This window comes from Trypanosoma cruzi (genome assembly GCF_000209065.1).
Source record: "Trypanosoma cruzi strain CL Brener chromosome Unknown tcruzi_1047053505965, whole genome shotgun sequence".
NCBI classification, from domain to species: domain Eukaryota; phylum Euglenozoa; class Kinetoplastea; order Trypanosomatida; family Trypanosomatidae; genus Trypanosoma; species Trypanosoma cruzi.
The window spans coordinates 1-19,311 of NW_920260.1; the positions used below are offsets into that span (position 1 = coordinate 1).

The 19,311-nt window shown below is 50.5% G+C and overlaps 6 protein-coding genes and 3 pseudogenes across 6 annotated transcripts, besides 12 other annotated features; 1 reads left to right on the forward strand and 8 right to left on the reverse strand.

The window, feature by feature from the left end:
• Positions 1-3,069: a sequence feature (areas not merged during assembly with more than two copies in the genome that could not be assigned to a particular haplotype).
• Positions 967-1,234: a mobile genetic element.
• Positions 1,126-1,147: a microsatellite.
• Positions 1,618-3,321, forward strand: Tc00.1047053505965.10 (surface protease GP63, putative; the record flags this gene model as incomplete). Its single annotated transcript, XM_804453.1, has 1 exon — positions 1,618-3,321. The coding sequence occupies one exon, from the start codon at positions 1,618-1,620 to the stop codon at positions 3,319-3,321; it is 1,704 nt and encodes a 567-aa protein (XP_809546.1).
• Positions 3,070-5,865: a sequence feature (heterozygous, Esmeraldo-like haplotype).
• Tc00.1047053505965.20 (uncharacterized protein) lies at positions 3,945-5,813 on the reverse strand (the record flags this gene model as incomplete). Its single annotated transcript, XM_804454.1, has 1 exon — positions 3,945-5,813. The coding sequence occupies one exon, from the start codon at positions 5,811-5,813 to the stop codon at positions 3,945-3,947; it is 1,869 nt and encodes a 622-aa protein (XP_809547.1).
• Positions 5,866-5,969: a sequence feature (areas merged during assembly that could not be assigned to a particular haplotype. This can correspond to areas where the two haplotypes were merged or to regions with more than two copies in the genome that were merged during assembly.).
• Positions 5,868-5,909: a sequence feature (T-rich).
• Positions 5,970-19,311: a sequence feature (heterozygous, Esmeraldo-like haplotype).
• Positions 6,016-6,076: a microsatellite.
• Positions 6,137-6,156: a microsatellite.
• Tc00.1047053505965.30 (prenyltransferase, putative) lies at positions 6,243-7,715 on the reverse strand (the record flags this gene model as incomplete). The annotated part of the gene is made up of 1 exon (XM_804455.1): positions 6,243-7,715. The coding sequence occupies one exon, from the start codon at positions 7,713-7,715 to the stop codon at positions 6,243-6,245; it is 1,473 nt and encodes a 490-aa protein (XP_809548.1).
• On the reverse strand, positions 8,090-9,448 carry Tc00.1047053505965.50 (phosphonopyruvate decarboxylase, putative; the record flags this gene model as incomplete). Its single annotated transcript, XM_804456.1, has 1 exon — positions 8,090-9,448. The coding sequence occupies one exon, from the start codon at positions 9,446-9,448 to the stop codon at positions 8,090-8,092; it is 1,359 nt and encodes a 452-aa protein (XP_809549.1).
• On the reverse strand, positions 10,014-11,054 carry Tc00.1047053505965.60 (uncharacterized protein; the record flags this gene model as incomplete). The annotated part of the gene is made up of 1 exon (XM_804457.1): positions 10,014-11,054. The coding sequence occupies one exon, from the start codon at positions 11,052-11,054 to the stop codon at positions 10,014-10,016; it is 1,041 nt and encodes a 346-aa protein (XP_809550.1).
• On the reverse strand, positions 11,370-14,240 carry Tc00.1047053505965.70 (annotated as a pseudogene).
• Positions 14,346-14,370: a microsatellite.
• Positions 14,398-14,430: a microsatellite.
• Tc00.1047053505965.80 (uncharacterized protein) lies at positions 14,676-15,341 on the reverse strand (the record flags this gene model as incomplete). The annotated part of the gene is made up of 1 exon (XM_804458.1): positions 14,676-15,341. The coding sequence occupies one exon, from the start codon at positions 15,339-15,341 to the stop codon at positions 14,676-14,678; it is 666 nt and encodes a 221-aa protein (XP_809551.1).
• Positions 15,462-15,489: a microsatellite.
• On the reverse strand, positions 15,735-18,446 carry Tc00.1047053505965.86 (annotated as a pseudogene).
• Tc00.1047053505965.92 lies at positions 18,627-19,311 on the reverse strand (annotated as a pseudogene; the record flags this gene model as incomplete).

Here is a 19,311-nt window from a genome sequence, read left to right on the forward strand (position 1 = left end):
TGCCGCCAATAAATTTATCGGGCAGCGTGGATTGTGGGGCGGGCGGCACTGCGATGGTGGCCGGCGTGCGGGGCATCAGATTTATTTTTAAAAGCGACGAAAGCCCCCCAAAAAAGAAAATGCGCGAACAGCGTGCGGCAGGGTCGTGATGTGCACTTGGATTATCGACCCCGCACTCGCGAGACGCAGCACAGCGATAACAATAGCACCGTGCAACTGTTGCGCTACTCCTCTCTTCGCTTCTGAAAAACGGACAATGAGTGTATTTGTTTTCTTGTGCCTGCGATGCGTGGCTTAACGGACATTTGCGTGCTGAGGGAATGAATTTATGCGCAACCGCGTGGTGGCGAGGTGGTCTGGAGGGAGGAGACGAGTCCCAGCGTCGCATGCACCCACGTGCGTCTTCTGATGCGGGCAGGGCGTTGGGAAGTCGCCGTGACCCAATGGGTGCGGGGGTGTCCGTGACTGCTGTGCTGAGGGCGGGGACGAGCACGCTCGCCGCGGCGTTCCACGCAGACGGGACTCTCCTGTGTTTTACTATTATTCATTTTAGCTGCGGGGGAATGGCAGGCACTGAGAGTGGGCGGCAAAACTGCCCAGCCGTGTCCTCTTTGCCCAGCTTATTGGTGTAGGGGTCGCGCACGGTGTGAGTTGTGGGGCCCGCCCGATGCGATCCTTCTCGCCCCACGCGGGAGGCGAGCGAAAGACGCACTCGGCACCTCCTTTTCGTCAGCCATGAATGATCGTGGGAGTGGGGAGTCGCGCTGGACTCGCCGTGGACCACGGAATGCATCCGTCGCGGCCATGGCGACAGCATGGCGAGGGTGCGAGGTGCTTGTATTTGATTTCCTTGTTCCTGTGCTGGAGGAAATTGAGTCGCGGACTATTTTTTATACTTTTTTCTCCTGTGCCCTCTCTTCACTCCGTGTGCGTGCCACTGCGTAGATGGTGTGATGGTACTTTTCAGGGCCTGTGAGAAGAATGTTATCGAGAGGGCTGGCTGCCCAATTTAATATATGTCCTGGTAAAACGACGAAAATATTTGCGTGTGATCCTTTTCCTACCTTATGTTCCTTTGAAAGGCCCCGATGGAAGGAATCAAGGAACCGATAGCGACAAGACGAATTTTATTTTTATTTTTATTTTTGCCATCCACCCTCTTTGGTTCCGACCTTGCGGCGAGGTCTTGTGGCTGGAGGAGCCCAAAGTGTTCCACTTCGTAGGTAATAAATGTCTCCAACCCGAATAAACCGCACCGTGGCACGAGAGTGCCTGTCAGAATACATAGATATACTTGGGACAAAAATTGAGGATGTGGCGAGGCCGCTGCCTCTCCATGGCCCTCTTCTTTCCCGTCCTATTTTATTTGTGCGCATCAGTTCGGGATCTGGCCAGCAGCGCTGCAGAACATTTTTCCGTGCTTCGGCTCTATTTGGAGGCTCTGTTTATTTTTTTTGTCTGTGTGTGCGCTGCGGTAAGTTGTAGTGCTGCCCCTCTGCTCTTCTCCTCTTCCTTCTGCTTCTCCTCCCGCAGACAAGGTCTGTGCTACCACCACCACTACGACTAATACCACTGCTGCTGCCCGCACCCCAGGAACAGACACATTGTCCCCAAGCCATGCGCCAGCCACGCCACACCGCGCCGCTGCCACTGCTGCTGCCGTGGCTCATGATGGTGGTGTGTTGCGCCGGTGTTTGCGTTGCCGCCGATCGTGCAGTGAAGCACCGCTGTGGGTTTGACGCGATGATGAAGAAATACGGCCGGCTGCCGACTGCGGTGGTGCGTGAGGTGCCGCGCCGGGGACAGGGCGCCGTGCAGGCGTACACCGCCGCCAGCGAGGATGAGGACGATGGCTGGGCTCCGATCCGCATCAGGGTGTCCGCGGAGGACATGTACAATCCGTTGAGGCACTGCACTGCGGCGGGGGATCCGCGCATTGACCACGATGGCCGCGCAATAACATGCGAGGAGGACGACGTGTTGACGGAGGAGAGGAGGAGCATTATTCTGAGGCAAACTCTCCCCGCCGCAATTCAACTGCACGCGGAGCGTCTCTCCGTGAGGCCCGTGACGCGCCCCGTCCTCATTCCTCAAACCGGACTGGGGTTGTGCGATAACTTCACCATCCCTCGCAGGCACCACACGGTGGGTGTGGCTGACGCCGACATGATTATCTACGCGAACGGTTTTCCGACTTCTGGTCCAAGCGCATGGGCGATTCCGTGCTTCATGCTGGATGATGGTCGTCCATTTGCTGCCGCCGTGAACTTCGACCCGAAGCAAGTAGCGGTGACAAATGAAGACGTGCGTGTAGCGGCCCACGAGTTGGGGCATGCTCTTGGGTTTTATGTTGATTATTTTGTGATGTTACATATGATTTCCGAGGTCCCGAACGTGCGCGGGAGTTCCAAGGTGTCGGTGATTTCAACACCGAAGACGAAGGCAATGGCGCGTCAGTACCACAACTGCCCCACGCTTGAGGGCATTGAGCTGGAGGACGAGGGTGGCCCTGGAACTGCACTGTCGCATTGGAGGAAACGCAACATGAAGGACGAGATGATGACCAGTGATATGGAGGTTGGGCTGTACTCGGCACTGACGCTTGCAGCATTCGAGGACATGGGTGTTTATGTGGCAAACTACAGTGCGGCGGAGATGTTGTGGTGGGGCAACAACTCTGGCTGTGGGCTGCTGGAAAAGAAGTGCTTGACCGACGGCATCACCGAATACCCTCAACTGTTTTGCAACCAGTTTGACGAAAATGTAATGTTCTTCTGCACGTACGACCGTCTGTCTCTGGGGTTCTGTAGGCTGATGAGGCACGAGGAAGCCCTGCCACAGGAGTATCGGTACTTCGCTGATCCCCGAGTTGGCGGTGATGGCCTCTACATGAGCAGATGCCCGTATGTCAAGGAGTATTCTAATGGTGGTTGCACCAACGGCGATCCTTCAGCAATGCTTGGCAGTGTCGTTGGCCCGAACTCGCGGTGCGTGAAGGGGCAGGACCTTCAATTCGACGACAAATATATTGGCGACGTTTGTGTGGACACTCGATGCGGCGACGGCACAGTGAGCGTGCGGTTCCTTCGTGACGATGCGTGGCACGAGTGCCAGGAGGGTGAGACCGTTACGCCGCCATCGGGTCCGTGGCGTGGGAGCGTTGTGTGCCCCCAATACGCCGATGTGTGCACCGCCTTCCCGAACATCAGCGGCCACCCAATACCGGTCGTTGATCCGCCTCTAGCGGACGACCCGACATCCGCGGAGGGTGCGGAAGGAGACGAGGGTGAGGTTCCGAGGAAGCGGCCGCGGCGACTCTGATTCCGGGGCTCTGCCGCCAATAAATTTATCGGGCAGCGTGGGTGGTGGGGCGAGCGGCGCTCTGGGGTTGTGCTTCGCGGCCTTCGCTGCAGCTCCCTCTCCGGGCGCCGGGGTCCCTTTCACATCTTCGCTCAGTGTGCACGCTGAGACGTGATGTGCCGGGTTCAGTCCTGTGCTGTCTATATCCGTGGAGACCACTTTTTAATTTGAAGGTAAGGAATTGATGCCGCAGGCCTCCTCTTTGAACTGCGCCACGCAAATGTGTGCATGACAAACGCAAGCGCAACAAAATACACAAGAGTAAGAAACAGAAGGCATTCGCAGGACGCAGCAGGTCAAAATAAAGAGAGAGAGAAAGAGAGAGCACAAAATAAAAATAAAAAGGTGGGAAAAAAAGTACAACAACAAAAACATGAGGCCTTCCCACCACCACCACTACCAATAAGATTCCCAGCTCTTCCGTGTCCAACGTTCTCGAGGAGAAAAAGGAAGTAACCGTCGGCAAGAACAAAAAAAGAAGGGAAAATCGTTCTTCCTTTCCCCCTCTCCCTTCCTTCCCCAATGAAAAACCAAAGAGGGGAAAAAAGATTGAAAGCTAATAAAAAGGCGAGAGCACAATAAACTCAGTATAACTGGAGTACACTTTGGAGTCTTTCCACCTTCACACCTCTCCACATGCCCCTCTCCTTTGACAAAGAAAAAGGGGGCACATTGGATGCCCCCGTTTCGGGTATGTACATGGAATTGAGCCATTTTTCCAGGTCCAGCATGGGGCACGCCTCTTTCTCTGCACCGGAGGATTTCAGCACGGCCACAACTTTCTCCCGATAATTCTCTCCTAGAAAGGACACCGCCTGTTCCAGCAAATCATCGACAGGAACCATGAACGGCGCTACCGCATCGTCTCCGTCGCCTGGTTGAAACGATTCACGCAGAGTGTCTCGGGCATCATAGAGGCGATCCACCACATACTGCATCTCTCGGCTCACAAAAAAGCGATCGAGCCTAAATTGATCTTCCAGAGCCCCAACAGGCGTCCCTGAGTTCGTCAGACTCAACAGGGCTTTTGAATTAAAAGTATGTGAACAACCCAACGTGAGTTTCCCAGGAGCAGTCTTGCGTCTCAAATCAGCACTATCGCGCGGTTTAAGGATTAGCGGGACACTCTCAGGGTTGGGAGATTTGGTATCGACGTTCTCTGCCGCAAGCAAAGAGCACGCAGAATTCCCTGCCTCCGATCGCGACAAAACCCGCAAAGCGGAAAAGAGAGAAGGAGTGCTGCTTGAAAACAGTCGTTGCGTTGGTCCGACAGCAGACTCCTGTAATTCACTAGTCAAAGAGTATTCATCCGCACCAACAATCCAGTGGGTTGTGCTACTACTGTCAGTCTTCCACGGTGCCGCCATCTTGAGTGCCACATGCGGCCTTAAGAAGCTCAGCAGCTTCCCAAAATAAATCGTCTCCAAGTTACATATACCGCAGATGGTTGCGAACGTCACACTCTCCGTAAGAGAACGGGAGACCGCGTGGATGCCCAGAAGACGCAGGCCGCGAAAAAAGGCCCGCCACGAGCATTTCCCAGTATACATGGCAGAAATGGAAACAGTGTCCCACTCTCCGTTCATATTGACAATATCCACAACAGACTCCCCGCAGTCGTCCTCAATTCCATCCGCCTCGCCTTTGGGAAGTATGAAGCATTCATATACTTTTTGAATGCAGTGCCGATTGTGGTGTAACCGATGGCGCAGCTCCGCCAATCCAGAAGCAACAAATGCCGGAATCCGGCGTCCTCGTGATGCATCATACGTGGAAACAGACGCCGAGAGGGTTGTTTCAAACGAAAATGAGAGTCGATCCAAGTCAAGTGATTGTTTAAATGAAATTAACCCACCCGCGCGCTCATGTTTCTCACGATGCAACTGACGTGATATTTTTGACACCAATGGAAGACTGATACCCGCGTCTCTGAGCAGTACAAACTGAATGGTGGGGTTTTCCAGCACCATATTTAAAATCCATCTTCCCACGTTGTCGTTCAGTTGGTTGCCAGAGAGATCCATCCATGTCAATGAGGGGTGCGTCTGCAGAATAGCAAGGAGTGGCCATGCCGCCTCCTCCGTCAAGCCAATAGAGGGCATGAGTAGATGTGTCATGGAGGTGCAAAGGCCAATAACAGGGACAAGCGCGGCACAGCCATCACGTCCCACGTAGGCAAGCGAAAAATCAAGCACCTTTACCTTCTTGACCCAATCTTCACCTACAAAGGAGGGAAGCTGCCTTAACACATCGGCGTTGGGACGTACACGGTGCTGCTGACAACTGTGTGTATAGACGTAGCGTAGGCTGTACCGTTCTTTTTCTTTGATTCTCTCATTTGGCGCATCACACAAATTCCCCACGGAATTTGTAAAAGCTGGCCAAATGTCATCGGAAAACTTGCCGGAGAGGCCCCCAACTGCGTGGTCCGACAGATCCTGCACTTCATACATATTCTTCCTTCTAATGAGATGTGCTTTACCGATATCGTACGCAGCTCCCCTCTTTTTTTGTGTGTGTTTTTCTTTTTCTTTTTGTTTGTTTGTGTTCCGGGTTCCGACAGATGTCCGTGTCACAGAAGAAGAACAAAAAAAAAAAGGGGGAGGGGTCCATACAACATGTAAATTATACAAACAGAAAAACACACAGACACCTTATCTATATTTATATATATATTTATATAAACAAATAGAAATTTAGTTATAAATAAATATATGAGAAAAAACGCTACGCATCCATTTCACTGAATGGTTCATCCTTTTAAATACGCTTACTTTTGTTGTTGTTGTTGTTGTTTTCTCCAGAAAACGCTCCAAGTGATACATGGATCATATCCTTCTCTAAATCCGACATGAAGATAAAAAAAAAGGGCAGCCATTTTCTTATATTGCCAGCTTGGAAAACATATTATAGTGGTCAAGCTGCGCATACCACCATTCTTGCCATGAAACAACAACCTCATTTTCAACGCCAAGAAGTAGCATTAAATTCCCCAAATTTTCGCCAAGATACTCACGTCGCATCCACGCTGGTATCACCAAAAGCTTCTGCGTAGAATCTTGCTTTACTTCTTGGGCCGCAACGTACACTGGATGTGCCATTCGATCGATCCAACGGATGTCTTGCGTGTTAAAAGCCGGTGGTTCTGCAGTTTTTCTAAAAAGAAGAAACTGCATGAGCGCCGATTTCTCGGGCACTGCAATGTTATCGGCATCTTTTACTCGCTCATGCTCCGAAGCAAGTGTCCAGAAAACATTCCCCAAGCACATGGACAAAAAGACATAAATGCCAAATCTTGCATTTCTCAAAAATCCTTTTCCACACGACGAAGCGTCGTATATATTGACATCATCCACGATACCCTGAAGATGCCAAATGCATAAAAGAGTTGCAATATAAAACGGAAGAGACTGGGAGACCATTAATCCAGAGATGAGTATTCCAAGGCCCACAGGGAATATCATAAGGGTTAGAATATACTTACGATCCCCAATAAGAATGGCGGAACTCTTCACCCCACATTTCATATCGTCATCCCTGTCTTGATATGCGTATATTGTGTCGTACAAAATGGTCCATACAACGCCAGAACAAAAAATGGGCAACGTGACCGCAAGATCCACACGATTTAGTACAGCGGCATAACCAACAAATATGCCCCAATTGAAACATATCCCCAGAAAAAACTGAGGCATATACGTGACACGCTTCATCAATGGATAAACGGCCACCAGTGGAACAATCGAAAAGGCTGCCAAAAGAGCCATCGGAGATAAATTCATGACAATTACAAAAGCAAAAGCAAGATTCAAAAAAAGAACACCAGAAGCCTCCGTCATGCCAATCGCTCGATTGGCCAATGGACGAGTTTTAGTGCGTGATACCAATTCGTCAAACTTCCTGTCCAACATATCGTTCACAACACAGCCGGCGTTACGCATCAAAAACGCCCCAGCTGTAAACAAAACGGCAAGGTGTACTGGAATAAAAGGTGCAAAAAGAGCCACCGGATCAGCCCCTTCCCACACAATTGCCTTCGTAACAGCAAGGCTGGAACCCCAATAGCACGGTAACATCAATAGTACGGTTCCGACTGGCCTATCCGCGCGTACAAGACGGACCCACAGTCTCATCTTATTTGTCAACCATTCAATATGTTTCGGTACCTTACGACCGTTGCTCCTGGACACGTCGTCAATGGTCCATTGACGTTTTTCCTTCGCAGAGCAGTCTGCACCGCGCAGTGCGGCCGGATCAGCCCTCACCGCATCAGGAAAATGGGCCATGGATGAGGTGATAGAACCCTTTGTCCAAGAGCGTGTTATCTTGCGAAATAAACACGCCCGCCGCAGCATTCTTAAAAGGCACGTTAAACTTCTCCTTCGCTTACGTTCCTTTGTAACAACAAAATAAAGGAAAAAGAAAAAGGAAGAGCGTCTTTTATTTATTTATTTACACGTAAGTACTTCTCTTTTCTTTATTTACATTCCCATTCCTTCTCTACTCCCCTCATTCTTCGCTCCATTTCTACTTCTCAACGTCCTTTTCCCCCTCATCCCCTTTTTTGTGCACGCCCATGCATTTCACCTCTCCCCCAAGCGAATGCAGTAATTAGAGAGAAGTAATAGATGCGACTTCTACCCTCTCTTTTTTTAAAAAAACTGGCCGTCTCTATTAGTGAGATATCACCGTCTCAAAGCCACACGTGTCCACTAACACATCCACAGTCTTAACTATCATTTAAGAATTTCATAAAAATCTTCTTGTTTTCCTGAGGTGTTGTCGTGGGACGGCCCAAGTCTGGCCGATTGCCTTTTTTCACAAGAATTTCCAAAAATGCCGGGCCCATGGCCTCCTTCAGCTCCGACATAGCCTTCACCAAATCTCCCAATTCCATCACCGGCTCCTCACGAACAGTCGTAAATCCACATGCTTTTGCTACTTGTGTAATAGAAACATCATAGGCAGCGGTGGGTTGTCCCCCTACTGAATCGTGAGCACCATTGTTCAATACCACATGCTTGTAGTTATGAAGAAGACGGGATGAGTCATCTCCGTTTACGGGCTGAACAGCAGCGGCTCCACCATGGACCGCAAACGATCCCATGTGCATGATGGCGGCCCCATCGCCGTCGAGGCAAAATACCTGTTTCTCTGGTTTTGCTAGTGCAATGCCTGCCGCTATTGAAGAGCAATGCCCCATGCAACCAACCGTAAGAAAATCCTGAGCGTGTCCCATCCCACTACGCTCACGAATCTCAAAGACTTCTCGCGAGGGCATTCCTGTCGTGCTCACCACAACATCCTTCGTGTCCAGCTGCCGCAGTACCTGCTCAATTGCCTCCTCACGGGACATTGGAATTCCTTTCAAATCGTTCCATGACTTCAAAATTTTGTGTTTGCTAAACAGCCCCGGGCGCACTAAAAGGGTGTAAGGCGTTCCAGCAGACTGCATGTGCTCAAAGGCCACGTCCAGACTTTTTTGCATTGAAGCCTCCACGTCATCGCAATCAGCTGACAAGACGGAGTACGGTACCTCCAGAACGCGCAAAAGATCTTCACTCAAACGTCCCTGTGCCACATGTTGTGGCTCATCCTTCACGCCCGGGGCACCGCGCCAGCCCACCAGCATCAAAAGAGGAATACGATACACCTCAGCGTGTGCGAGACTGAGAAGCGGGTTTATAATGTTACCCAGCCCGCTATTTTGCATGTACACCAAAGGGAACTCCCCCGTTGCCAGGTGATGACCAGCTGCCATTGCAAGAGCATTACCCTCATTCGCTGTTATGATATGTTCACGTGGGTGGGTGTTGTCCGTGACAAAGGCGCAGAAATCCTTCAAAAGGGAATCGGGAACGCCAAAAAAACGGGTCACCCCACGCCGTCGAAGAGCATTGTAGAACAGTTCAGGTGCCAACTTGCCCATTAAAACAACGTGCGTAGTACAAAAGCAAAATTCCACAAAAACAGTAACAATAGCGGCAATAAGCAGTAAGCTTGCCCGGCTGAGACCTAGCTCCCTATTGCCACACAAAGAAAGAAGAACAAAATAACAAGTGACATTTTGGCTCAATGCGCCCAGCATCCCGCACACAATTCAGAAACAATTTATCCAACACGCACGCACCCACAAACAAAGATATTCACAAAATACATGCCGTCAGCCCTGCACCAACAAGCCCGTGAGGGAAACATGGCTGGCTCCTGGCCTCCCCCGACAATACGGGGCGATTGACCCTGGCGCACCACGCTGAGGCGGCAGTCTTCAAAAGGGCCACCGCAACCGCCAGAATTCCCTCCGCGTGGCAAGTTGCTGCAGCGGTATTAGTCTTAAGAAAGTCGGCGAGTGAAAGGACAGAAAACAAAAAGAAATGCACTCGATGTCCTGCAGCGCACCAACATGTAAAAAGAAAAAAAAATAATGGTGGGGGATGAGAAAACCACGCCAACCTCCTCCTTAGCCTCCCTTCCCCCACATATGATCGCAAATTCCCTCCAAAAAACTGAATCTCTTCCAGGCAGATATAGTTTTTAGAAACGGTAAGAGAGCACGCACGATCATTGCATGGCCATTAAAAACCCCACAGGCTGAAAATCATCGCCTACATCGTCCCAATTTCACTTCCTTCCCCTCGAGTTCCAGAGATGTTTTATAACGAGCCCATACCACCGACGCACTTGAGGTAGAACGCTACCACGTCCTGTGGATGGCGACACTGTCCACCGAGCAACAGGATTCCTTGATGAGTCTCAACCACAGCCGGTGTGTAACGCCAGTGCGGGCCCTCGCGGCACCTCAATGTTGGCTCCACCAGGCGCAATTGAAGCAGGCCTTCCCCTGATTCGCACCAACACACCTGCTTCACCTTGTCACATCCTTCGACAGCGTCCTTGCCACCAACAAATACTGCAGTCACCTTCTCTTCTTCGCGGAACAGGCCACCCGCATGGCCATTGGACCTTGGAAAAACAACATTCTCATCGGCAACATTTACTTCTAACTGCGTCCATGTACAAGCGGACGAGAGATCGCAGAACCAAACGTCGTTTAGGCTCTTAATGTCACCGTTCACGAAATGTGCGCCGCCATAAAGCACGCAAACATGAGATGAAATAAATAAGAGGGGACCAGCGAGGAGACGGGGCGGCGGAACAGGAGCCTCTGTCTTGATACATTTCCACAAGAGTGTGACAGTGTCTAACATGTACATATCATTGCTCTGGTCTGCGCCGTCTTTCTCGCCACCAAATACAAAAAGATACGTTGCTGTTCCCCCCGCCGAGTGTTGTGTCCGTGGTGGAGGAATGCTTCCTGTAGTCTGGAGATCTTTGACGTCAAGAGTGGGAAGTCTGTCTGTAAAATCCAGGCCCACTCGAAAAAGACGATTGCACCGATTCAAGTTTGCATCCAGTCCGCCAAACATGTACGCCTCAGTTGGGTTACCAACACGTGTCAATGATGCCCCATCGCACTCAAAACAGGGCAGATGCTCGGCAACAGTAATCCAGCAAAGGACTGGCTGTGGAAAGACTTTGCTGATCATGACAATTCCATCGCGTTCCCCCTCGCAGTAACCTCCAACACACATCACCCACTCCTCTCCGGTCGCTGGATCCAACAGACACGTCGCACAGTGTCCCTCGCGAGCGCCCAGTGTTCCCACCCTTTCCTTGCATGGGATCCACTCCATAATTACCCTCCACGCTTCACGGACCGTTTACTTCCCCTCCTTCTATTCTCCACCTTCATCCTTTTTTGGGTAGGCAGAAAGAGTGAGAATGGTAGAAAAGTCCAACCGGCCATGTGGTTCCTCTTTCCTTTTTAATACATTGGCCGCTACACAAGTAAGGAGACAAGCAAAACCCATCCACACAAAATTCCCATCATCATCACCACCACCATCCTCTTCTTCCTTTTTCTTATTCCTCCCCAGACAGAGAGCAGTCCATTTTCGCCCTCAATAAAAATAAAAACACAAACAAACAAACACGGCAGTTCCAAGGCCCTACTTTTTAACAGGTAATTCCAAATATTCCTCTTCGAGAAGATGTAACGCGTCACGAAGTTCCGCAGCAGCCACATCCTCCACGGCGTTGTGAGCCTCGTACAGAAGCTTTACCGCAGTGCAGCTCCACTCATGCGTGCACGTGGTGATCCGAGGACGCTTGTTCATTGCCGTTGGGGAAAAAGGCAACGGTGCTTTCGCATTTGAATGCTGTTTATTCGCCTCCGATGCGGACAACACCCGAGCCACGCGGTCAAGCGGAGCCAAGCACTGAAATGCTTTGGTTCCCTCTCGTGATCCCCCTCTTTCTTCTTCTTCTTCACTCTGCTCTTGTTGAGGCTGCTCCTTCTCCGCCGCACTTGACTCTGTCATGAGACGATAGAAGGTGGAAAGCTCTTTCAGCACGGACGCAGGTGTGTGGTGGACCTTTAAACTGCCAGCGCACCACTTCGAGAGGCTTTTTTGAAAGGCCCCCTGTTCAAATCGATCATCCAACAGCAACATCGCACCGTAGTCACGGCGGTTCCGAAGGCAACGTCCCAGGGCTTGATTCACTGCACGTATGGCATCGATGACATACCACTCCTCGCCACTGTACCTTCGCTGCGCCTCAACGACCCAAGAGTTAAGTGGTCGAAGTGGGATGCCCACACAAATAACAAGCCGGGCCATGTTGTCCGCAAAGTCAATCCCCTCCCCCACCTTCGCACGACACACAGAGAGGAAAACAGCCGTGCTCCGACGCGTCACAACACGGAATGTATCCAAGATGGAAGAAAACGCCATCGCATCTTTGGGCTCTATGAATACCCGTAGTTCCCGCCCCGTCTCATCACAAATTCGAGAAGAGAGTCGTGAACCCACCATCCGCATGACAACATAGTTCGGCAGGAACACAAGCACTCCACCCAGTCTTACCTGTTTGACAATTTCAAAAATGACCGACACCAGACGGTCAATAAAAGACGCGTCTCTGAAATTCCCATAGTTGCAGTGAAGTCGAGCACCATCCATCATGTGTGTGAGTACGGATATTCGGTATTGGTGTACGCCTGCTATATGCAACCCCTCATAAGTTGCCATGTCGGAAAGCGAAATGCCAAGATCCTGTCCAAGCTGGTGGAAAGGTGCCAGTGTCCCCGACGCCAACACCACACGATGGGTGACGGCCAAAAGATGGTGAAACGCAAGACTACCATCCAAGCAGCGAATGCCCACAGTCCTTCGCAGCGATGGAGGTGGCTCCACCAGCCCCTCCTGAGCAACACAATTTAAAGTGGTATCGCAAATGTTTACCGCAAAGGCCGATGGTTTCTGCAGCATGAAGCGTATCACGAGAAGCCACCTTTTCATGATGGACAAACCAAAAATAGAAAACTGAAACGGATTAAACGTAACCCCCAAAGACATGACAATACCGTAAACCTGACGGAACATCACCACGGAATCCATCGAGGCATTAGATAAACAGCGGGCAGCATCCCCATGTTCCATACCAACCGTTCCAAACGTGAAGGGCAAATGGTCGAGAATACAAAGCTGTATGACATTAGCAAAAGCTTCGCCGGACAATGTCGGTCCTCTCTTCCCTTCAGCCTCACCTTCATCATCGTTGAGCCTTCGCTGGGATGTTTGATGGGTATCTGTGTCAATCCATTCTTGCCTCTCCACAAACTTCACAATGGCAGTGAACACATCGTAGAGAAGTGAAAAGAGCTCTGCCAGAGTCCAGTGTGTCAGTTTGAACTCCCGAGGATAACTGAGTGTTGCCATGGAAGTAGAAAAAGTGATGAGGGGCTCAATTTCGCTCACAACAAGACGTAAGTTATCCAGCGTTGTCTCTAGCGAGAGTGCGTCTTGACAAACCGACGGCACATTATGTGCCTCATCAAAAATAATTATAGAGTGGTTTTTCAGTGCCGCCTCCATCTTGCACTCGTGGCGAATAAGTGGATCTAGGAGGTACTGATACGTAGCAAAGTTGACATGAGCAAAGAATACAAGTTCTCTAGTGGCGTAGTATGGACAGCTCTGAGTCGCCACCCCCTCTGCAACCAAGTCTTCCATGTCCCACACCTTCTCCAACCGCCCTTGATGGAGCGGATGGCTGATGGCTCGGCTGCCAAGAACCCCATAATTGCAAACGGCCTCGCATTGGCCAAGAGAAACAAGCTTGTCACAAATCTCACCCAAGTTATTCCCCTCCACTGGTAGTGTCTTGGTCGCTCGTGCCTTTCACACGTGCTATTAATGCAGTATCGCTCTCTACTTCCAAGAATATTCATTTTGAGACGATGAAGACCGTGAAGCTTCCGTAGTTCCCCAACAGCCTGACGCACTTGCGAGTGGGTTCGTGTAACGTAAAAAACACTGCAGGATGGAGGCTCGTGCTGCCGACGAAGACTCCAAGGTGTGCCATCCATCTCCACACGAAGACGTTTACTATTGTTTGCACGGAACTGTTTAAAAAACTCGGTTGGCACCCGCCACTTCTCTTCGCAGTCCACTGCGTCATCAGGGATGCGTTTCCCTTTCGAGTTACTTTTGCTCCTCCCACTGCCCGCCAAAGTCTCCTCATCCAACAAAGACTTTGGCAACAATGTCGCAGCCGGTCTCCATCGACGATACCGCATGTACTGCTCCAGTTCCTGTGGGGTGAGTTTCTCCAGTGTAGCCTGATAGCGCAGTACACTTGACAGGAGGGCCAACGTCTTGCCGCAGCCAGTGGGAACCTCAACCGCTGCCACGGGAAGGATTGGGGACGAGGATTGAAGACAATTGGTGATTGTGTGCATCATCTCCCTCTGCACAGGATACGGCTCAAAGGGCATATCATACGCCACGTCAGACGGGGTGTGGGCAGCCTGCGGCATTCGCTGAGAAATAAAGCAGATCACCAAAGAAACAACAACAAAAAAAAAAGAAGAAGTAAAAGGCCTTCTTCCCTCCTCACCACCACCCCTTTTCGTCTCCAACAAAAAAAAAAAAAAAAAAAAAAGAAGTTACACCACATGTGTAAGCCATACTCATAGATACATATATATATATATATACGTGTATAGTTGTAAAACAGGGTCACATGGCGCGAGAGAGAAAGGAAAAAAAATAAATAAAAAGCGGCATGGAAAGGTAAGAAGAAAAGAAAAAAAAAAGGTAAGTAGATATTGTCTATGGTCTGTGATATAACGCGACCGCGCTCCCATTTAAACCGTTACTCCACGCTTTAAAAAAAGTTACACTACAAAAAAAAAAAAAAAAACATAAAAACATAAAAATGCCTCCATCTACCATCAACACTCATTCAATTTAAAACCGCAGCATATTTTCACCGCCAACACCACCACTACCACGTGGACGCCTTTGAAACAAAACCTCCGGCACCAAAAAAGAAGAACCAGTAGAGGGACGAGTGTTGCTGTCCGGTGCCACACCACTTACGCGCCCACCAAAGCCAGTACTAAGCCTCGTCCTCATCCTGGGCTCCGTGCTAAGACGACCTCCCGAATGGAGTGTATCTCTTCCTATGCTCGTTCTACCAACCTCTTCTTCATACAAACACGCCCGACGTCGGGCCAACTCCTTTGCAATGAGGGCAGAGAGGTCCGTATCCCCGGCCTGAAGAGCAAAATGCATGCGGTTGACAAGCTCATCATTGCTCATTTGGCCAAGGCCAAGATTGGCTAATGCCTGCCGTGCGTAGTACTGCGGAAAGAGGCTACCCAAAAGCTTTCCCCACCATGTAGAGGGCCTTGTGACCATCTGGGTATGGGAAGCGGCAGGCAGTTGAATAGCAGTCCCACCGACTGCAGACGTCTCCAATCGCAGCTGACGCTCCATCCGCTCCTGTCTATGATAGACATCCTTCAGGGTAGTAATAAAGGCACAGTCCTTTCCCTCCCACAAGGAGGGGTCATAAGGCGGAGCATCAAGTTTGGGCGATCTCCCTGTGTTTTCAGCTTGAGTACGGGACATGAAAGACAGATGCTGCAAAAGAATCCGTAAGTTGACCTTGTTTCTTCTCTCTTTCCCTCCTTGACTGTTTGTGTGCGTGTGCGGAAAAATGAATTATTGCTCAGCAAACATGTTCAGAATAAAAGAAAAAAAAAAAAAAAAAAAAGAATATCATGACGCAAATAAAGAAAATATATAGATCCATCCCACATTTCTCTCCTCCTTCTCCCTCCTGCCAGCATACATACACACATACACACTTACACGTAAGAAAAAACAACAACAAAGAAGGGTTCATCCACTCTTCATTTAATTAATTTACTTCTGTGCATCTTCGGCTCGTGTATCCACCTCTCTTCCCCCCCACGTTGCCTACTTCCATCCTGTGCGCCGCTGGCACAGTGTGATCTTCTCTCACCATGTGACATTCCAAGTATTTCTGTTGATGGTCTTGAACGGCACATTTACGGGGCTCCGGTTACGCACCTCAGCTCCACGCCGGATACGCGGCACCGTCTTTGGGGCACAAGGGAATCTTTGCTGTCGACGCAAAACGGTGAAAAACACCCTCTTTGCTTTGCTGTTGGGTAGCATGGGGACAGTGTGTCCGGCGTACTGGGCCACCTCACCGTCCTTGAGTTTCCTTGCCAGAGGCTTCTCAAAAAGACGCATCTTCATCGCCTCCTCATCTCGCTCACGGCGCTCCATGTTTCGCAGAAGGTGCTGTTCGCCCCATCGATACGCCTTCTTGACAGGATCGGCACTATCTGGTAAAAAAAGCGGCCCGTCATGATCCCACAACTTCCCCTCCCCGACCAACGGCAAATCGTGTTTATCCGTCACAAAGCCAATGCCATCCTCAAAACCACTGTAGATGTCCTGCATGGACTTCACATACCCAGGGTCGCGGCTTCCAATGTCCCACATGCCCTCCGGGGCAGGAACGAGAAGAATACTTTCTGATCCGGCACAACGAAGCAGTTTCATAAGTTCACTGATGGCAACATTGGCGTAGCTTCCACGTTCCAAGACAAACTCTAATGTCAACTTTGACTCCGCTATATTATACTCATGACGCAAATTTATGGGTTTTCGAATGATGGGTCGCGGTGGCTCAAGAAAATCGTGAATCCCCGTTTGTGCATGATGTGCATGCCAATCCAAGTGGTACTTGCCACAGACTTGAAGATAATATTCCCCAACCGTATTCATGGGTCGTTGAATACCATTAAAGGAGAACCCAGGGTGCATAACATCTGTAATGGTGTAGGCCGACTTCTCTTCTTCGTCTGCAATAAAGCGTATGCCTTCACGGTAACAATCCGTGCGGTCTACCGGCAACGCCGCCACACGTCGAAAGCTCTCTGGCAAAACGACATCTCCCACCAATACTTTCAATCCAAAGTGATGGAGTCGAAGGGTTAGCACCTGGTTCCACAGATAGCTACTCAACCGCTGCGCTGTTAAACGACGGTCTCGCACGTTCAGATCCAAAAATGCTTCGCGCAACTGTAAAATAATGAGCTCTTGCTTGTCACTAATAGGGCCGCCATCCGCGGATGTCGGTGGGGCACCGAGCGGAGGACACGAAAGGAAAGGCGCCACATCCAATTCCGTTGGTTCCGTCGCTATACGCCGTAGACGACGGACCACATTGCGCCGGTACTCATCCTGTAGTGGATTTGGGTACTTCTTCTCACGCTGCAACAGTTCCCGTAATGTCAACTCACAACTTGTGTATCCAAGAAAGCGAAAGGCAAACACAAGCCAATTGTGATGGAGCAGCGCAAAGGCGGCGTCATTTTTGCCCCCAAACCACGAGAATCGTTGACATCCGTAATAGTTTGGGAAACCGTTTTGTTCAAACGCATGCAATGCGCGCTCCACGTCTTCCCGTGCGGCAGTCACATCTCTCAAAACGATCCTGAAGTGGTTGCCAAACAGTCGCCCCGGCACCAGCGGCTCATTCTGGTACGAGAAGTCAGACAAAGTCATTGACCATTTTTTCATGCGGAAAAAACTGTTTGCCTCTAAAGCTGCCGCCGGCGTAATATTTTCAACCGTACCCGCTGTATAGTGTCACCAATGTAATCCTTAATACCAGCGACGGAAATACCAGAAGGATGCATGCGGAGTGTCTGCGCAATGTTGGCGAGCGCCACACTGTGGGCGATGTGGCGCTTGTGGAGGTAACACTGAAGATAAAAATCCCTCTTGCCCGCCACGCAGTCATTATTTCCATCCTCCTCCTTCTCCTTCTCTCCCTCTTCCGGTTCTCCCGAAGCCAAGGGATTTTCTTCTCTGCTGCCCTCTTTGAGCAGTTCCGTCACTCGTTCCTCGACATCAACCGCAAAGAAGGAAGAAGATGGACCCACGTGACCCCGACCTTCGCCCTCGGCATCGTTTTTGTTCATATCAGCATCACTGTCGCCCCTCCATTTTTCACGTGTTTCAGTGGCGTTGAGCAGCGAGGGTGGCAAGGCAGGTATAGACCAATCATGTTCTCGAGGGATGGCCGTCGCCAATCCGGCCGCATCTGTCACCATCTCCGTCACAATGAAATCCTTCCAATGTTGCCGGAAGAGGCCGGAGAAGCCGGGGGCGGTGGGAGACGCAAAACTCCCCATGCCGAAGCGTAACAACACTGAGTCCTCATCAGAAAAGAGAAATTCCGGGTGCTGCAACTTGGCCGCAACGTCTGCCTCCTCCCTGATCGCCATCTCCTCTTCATCCCGCGCCCGTTTCCGCTGTCGTCTCTCCCACTCCCGCATCATGCGCTTCATCGTGTCAAGGGACGAAAAAAAATGGATCTCCCCACAAGATGTCTGTTGCTTCCTCACAACGGGGACAAAAGAGGAATGAATAGAAGAGCGCTCTGAGAGGATATTTAATCGATCACACTTCGACCTCGCCAGAGTTGCCGTGCCACAAACAGTTCCTCCTGGGGGTGGGTGAAAGAGGCCCAGTCGGTATGCAAGAAAGTCAATGGCGTGCAGCGTTGCCTTATCAACAGTCCAAATCCATGCGCTCTTATTGCGCCACAAGCGACTCTGTGCCAGGGAGCTCATCCCCCGTAGCGTGACACTGGGATGCAAAGGGGTGTAAGTGGGGGGAAACGGCATAAAACACACAAACACATACAAAAAAAAAAAAAAATGGAGTTGTAAAAAGAAGACGCATCCATCGGTGAAGTGGTGCCACCGCCCCACATAATAAAGTCTGCATAACCCAAATAAAAAAACCTGTAGAATTGAATGAATATACATTACGGAGGAAGTATAACCGGTGTTATGATAGTGATTATACTCACTGCCGTTGAGTTTGTGAAATAAAGGAGTTGCCTCCACTCGACTCTGGGTCAAAGTTAATTATTTTCCTCGCAGAGGGCCTCGACGATTGCGCTGACCTGACGCGAGCGCTGTTAGAGAAAGAGGAAACAACGTTGTTCTTATTTGAATCGGAGGCCACATGTGCACCACCGGATGGAGCCTTCACACGCTGAATGCCGTTATTATTTATTGTCTCCTTCCGCTTGTTTACCACATCGTTTCCAAAGCCAAACCCACTACGACTCTCTACTCTGTTGCCGCGATACGATGTCCGCCTGGCCCCGGGTCCAGCCATGTATTCTGTCCCCCGGTTGCTTGTCTTGAGTGACGATTGCAAGGCAAAATTGGTAGTCGGTGCTTTGGACGGTGGTATTGGCGTCTGTGCATCGCTCACGGAAGCGTTTGTTTTACCCCCTGCACCAAAGTCCTCCATCATTTGCTGCAGCTCCAACATTAACCATCGCTCAAATCCATTCTGTGTATCGAGGCTCACCCTTCCCTTTGTATCAACCGATCTCTCCACGGCGATGGGGTGAGTGCACCAAAGCCCTGGCACAGCACAGTCACCCCCGTCCTCGCAGGTCCAATCACCCATGGGGGGATAACGTCAGGACGAACTCGCGTGGCACGTCCGTCTGACGGGAGATAAATGGGATTGAGAC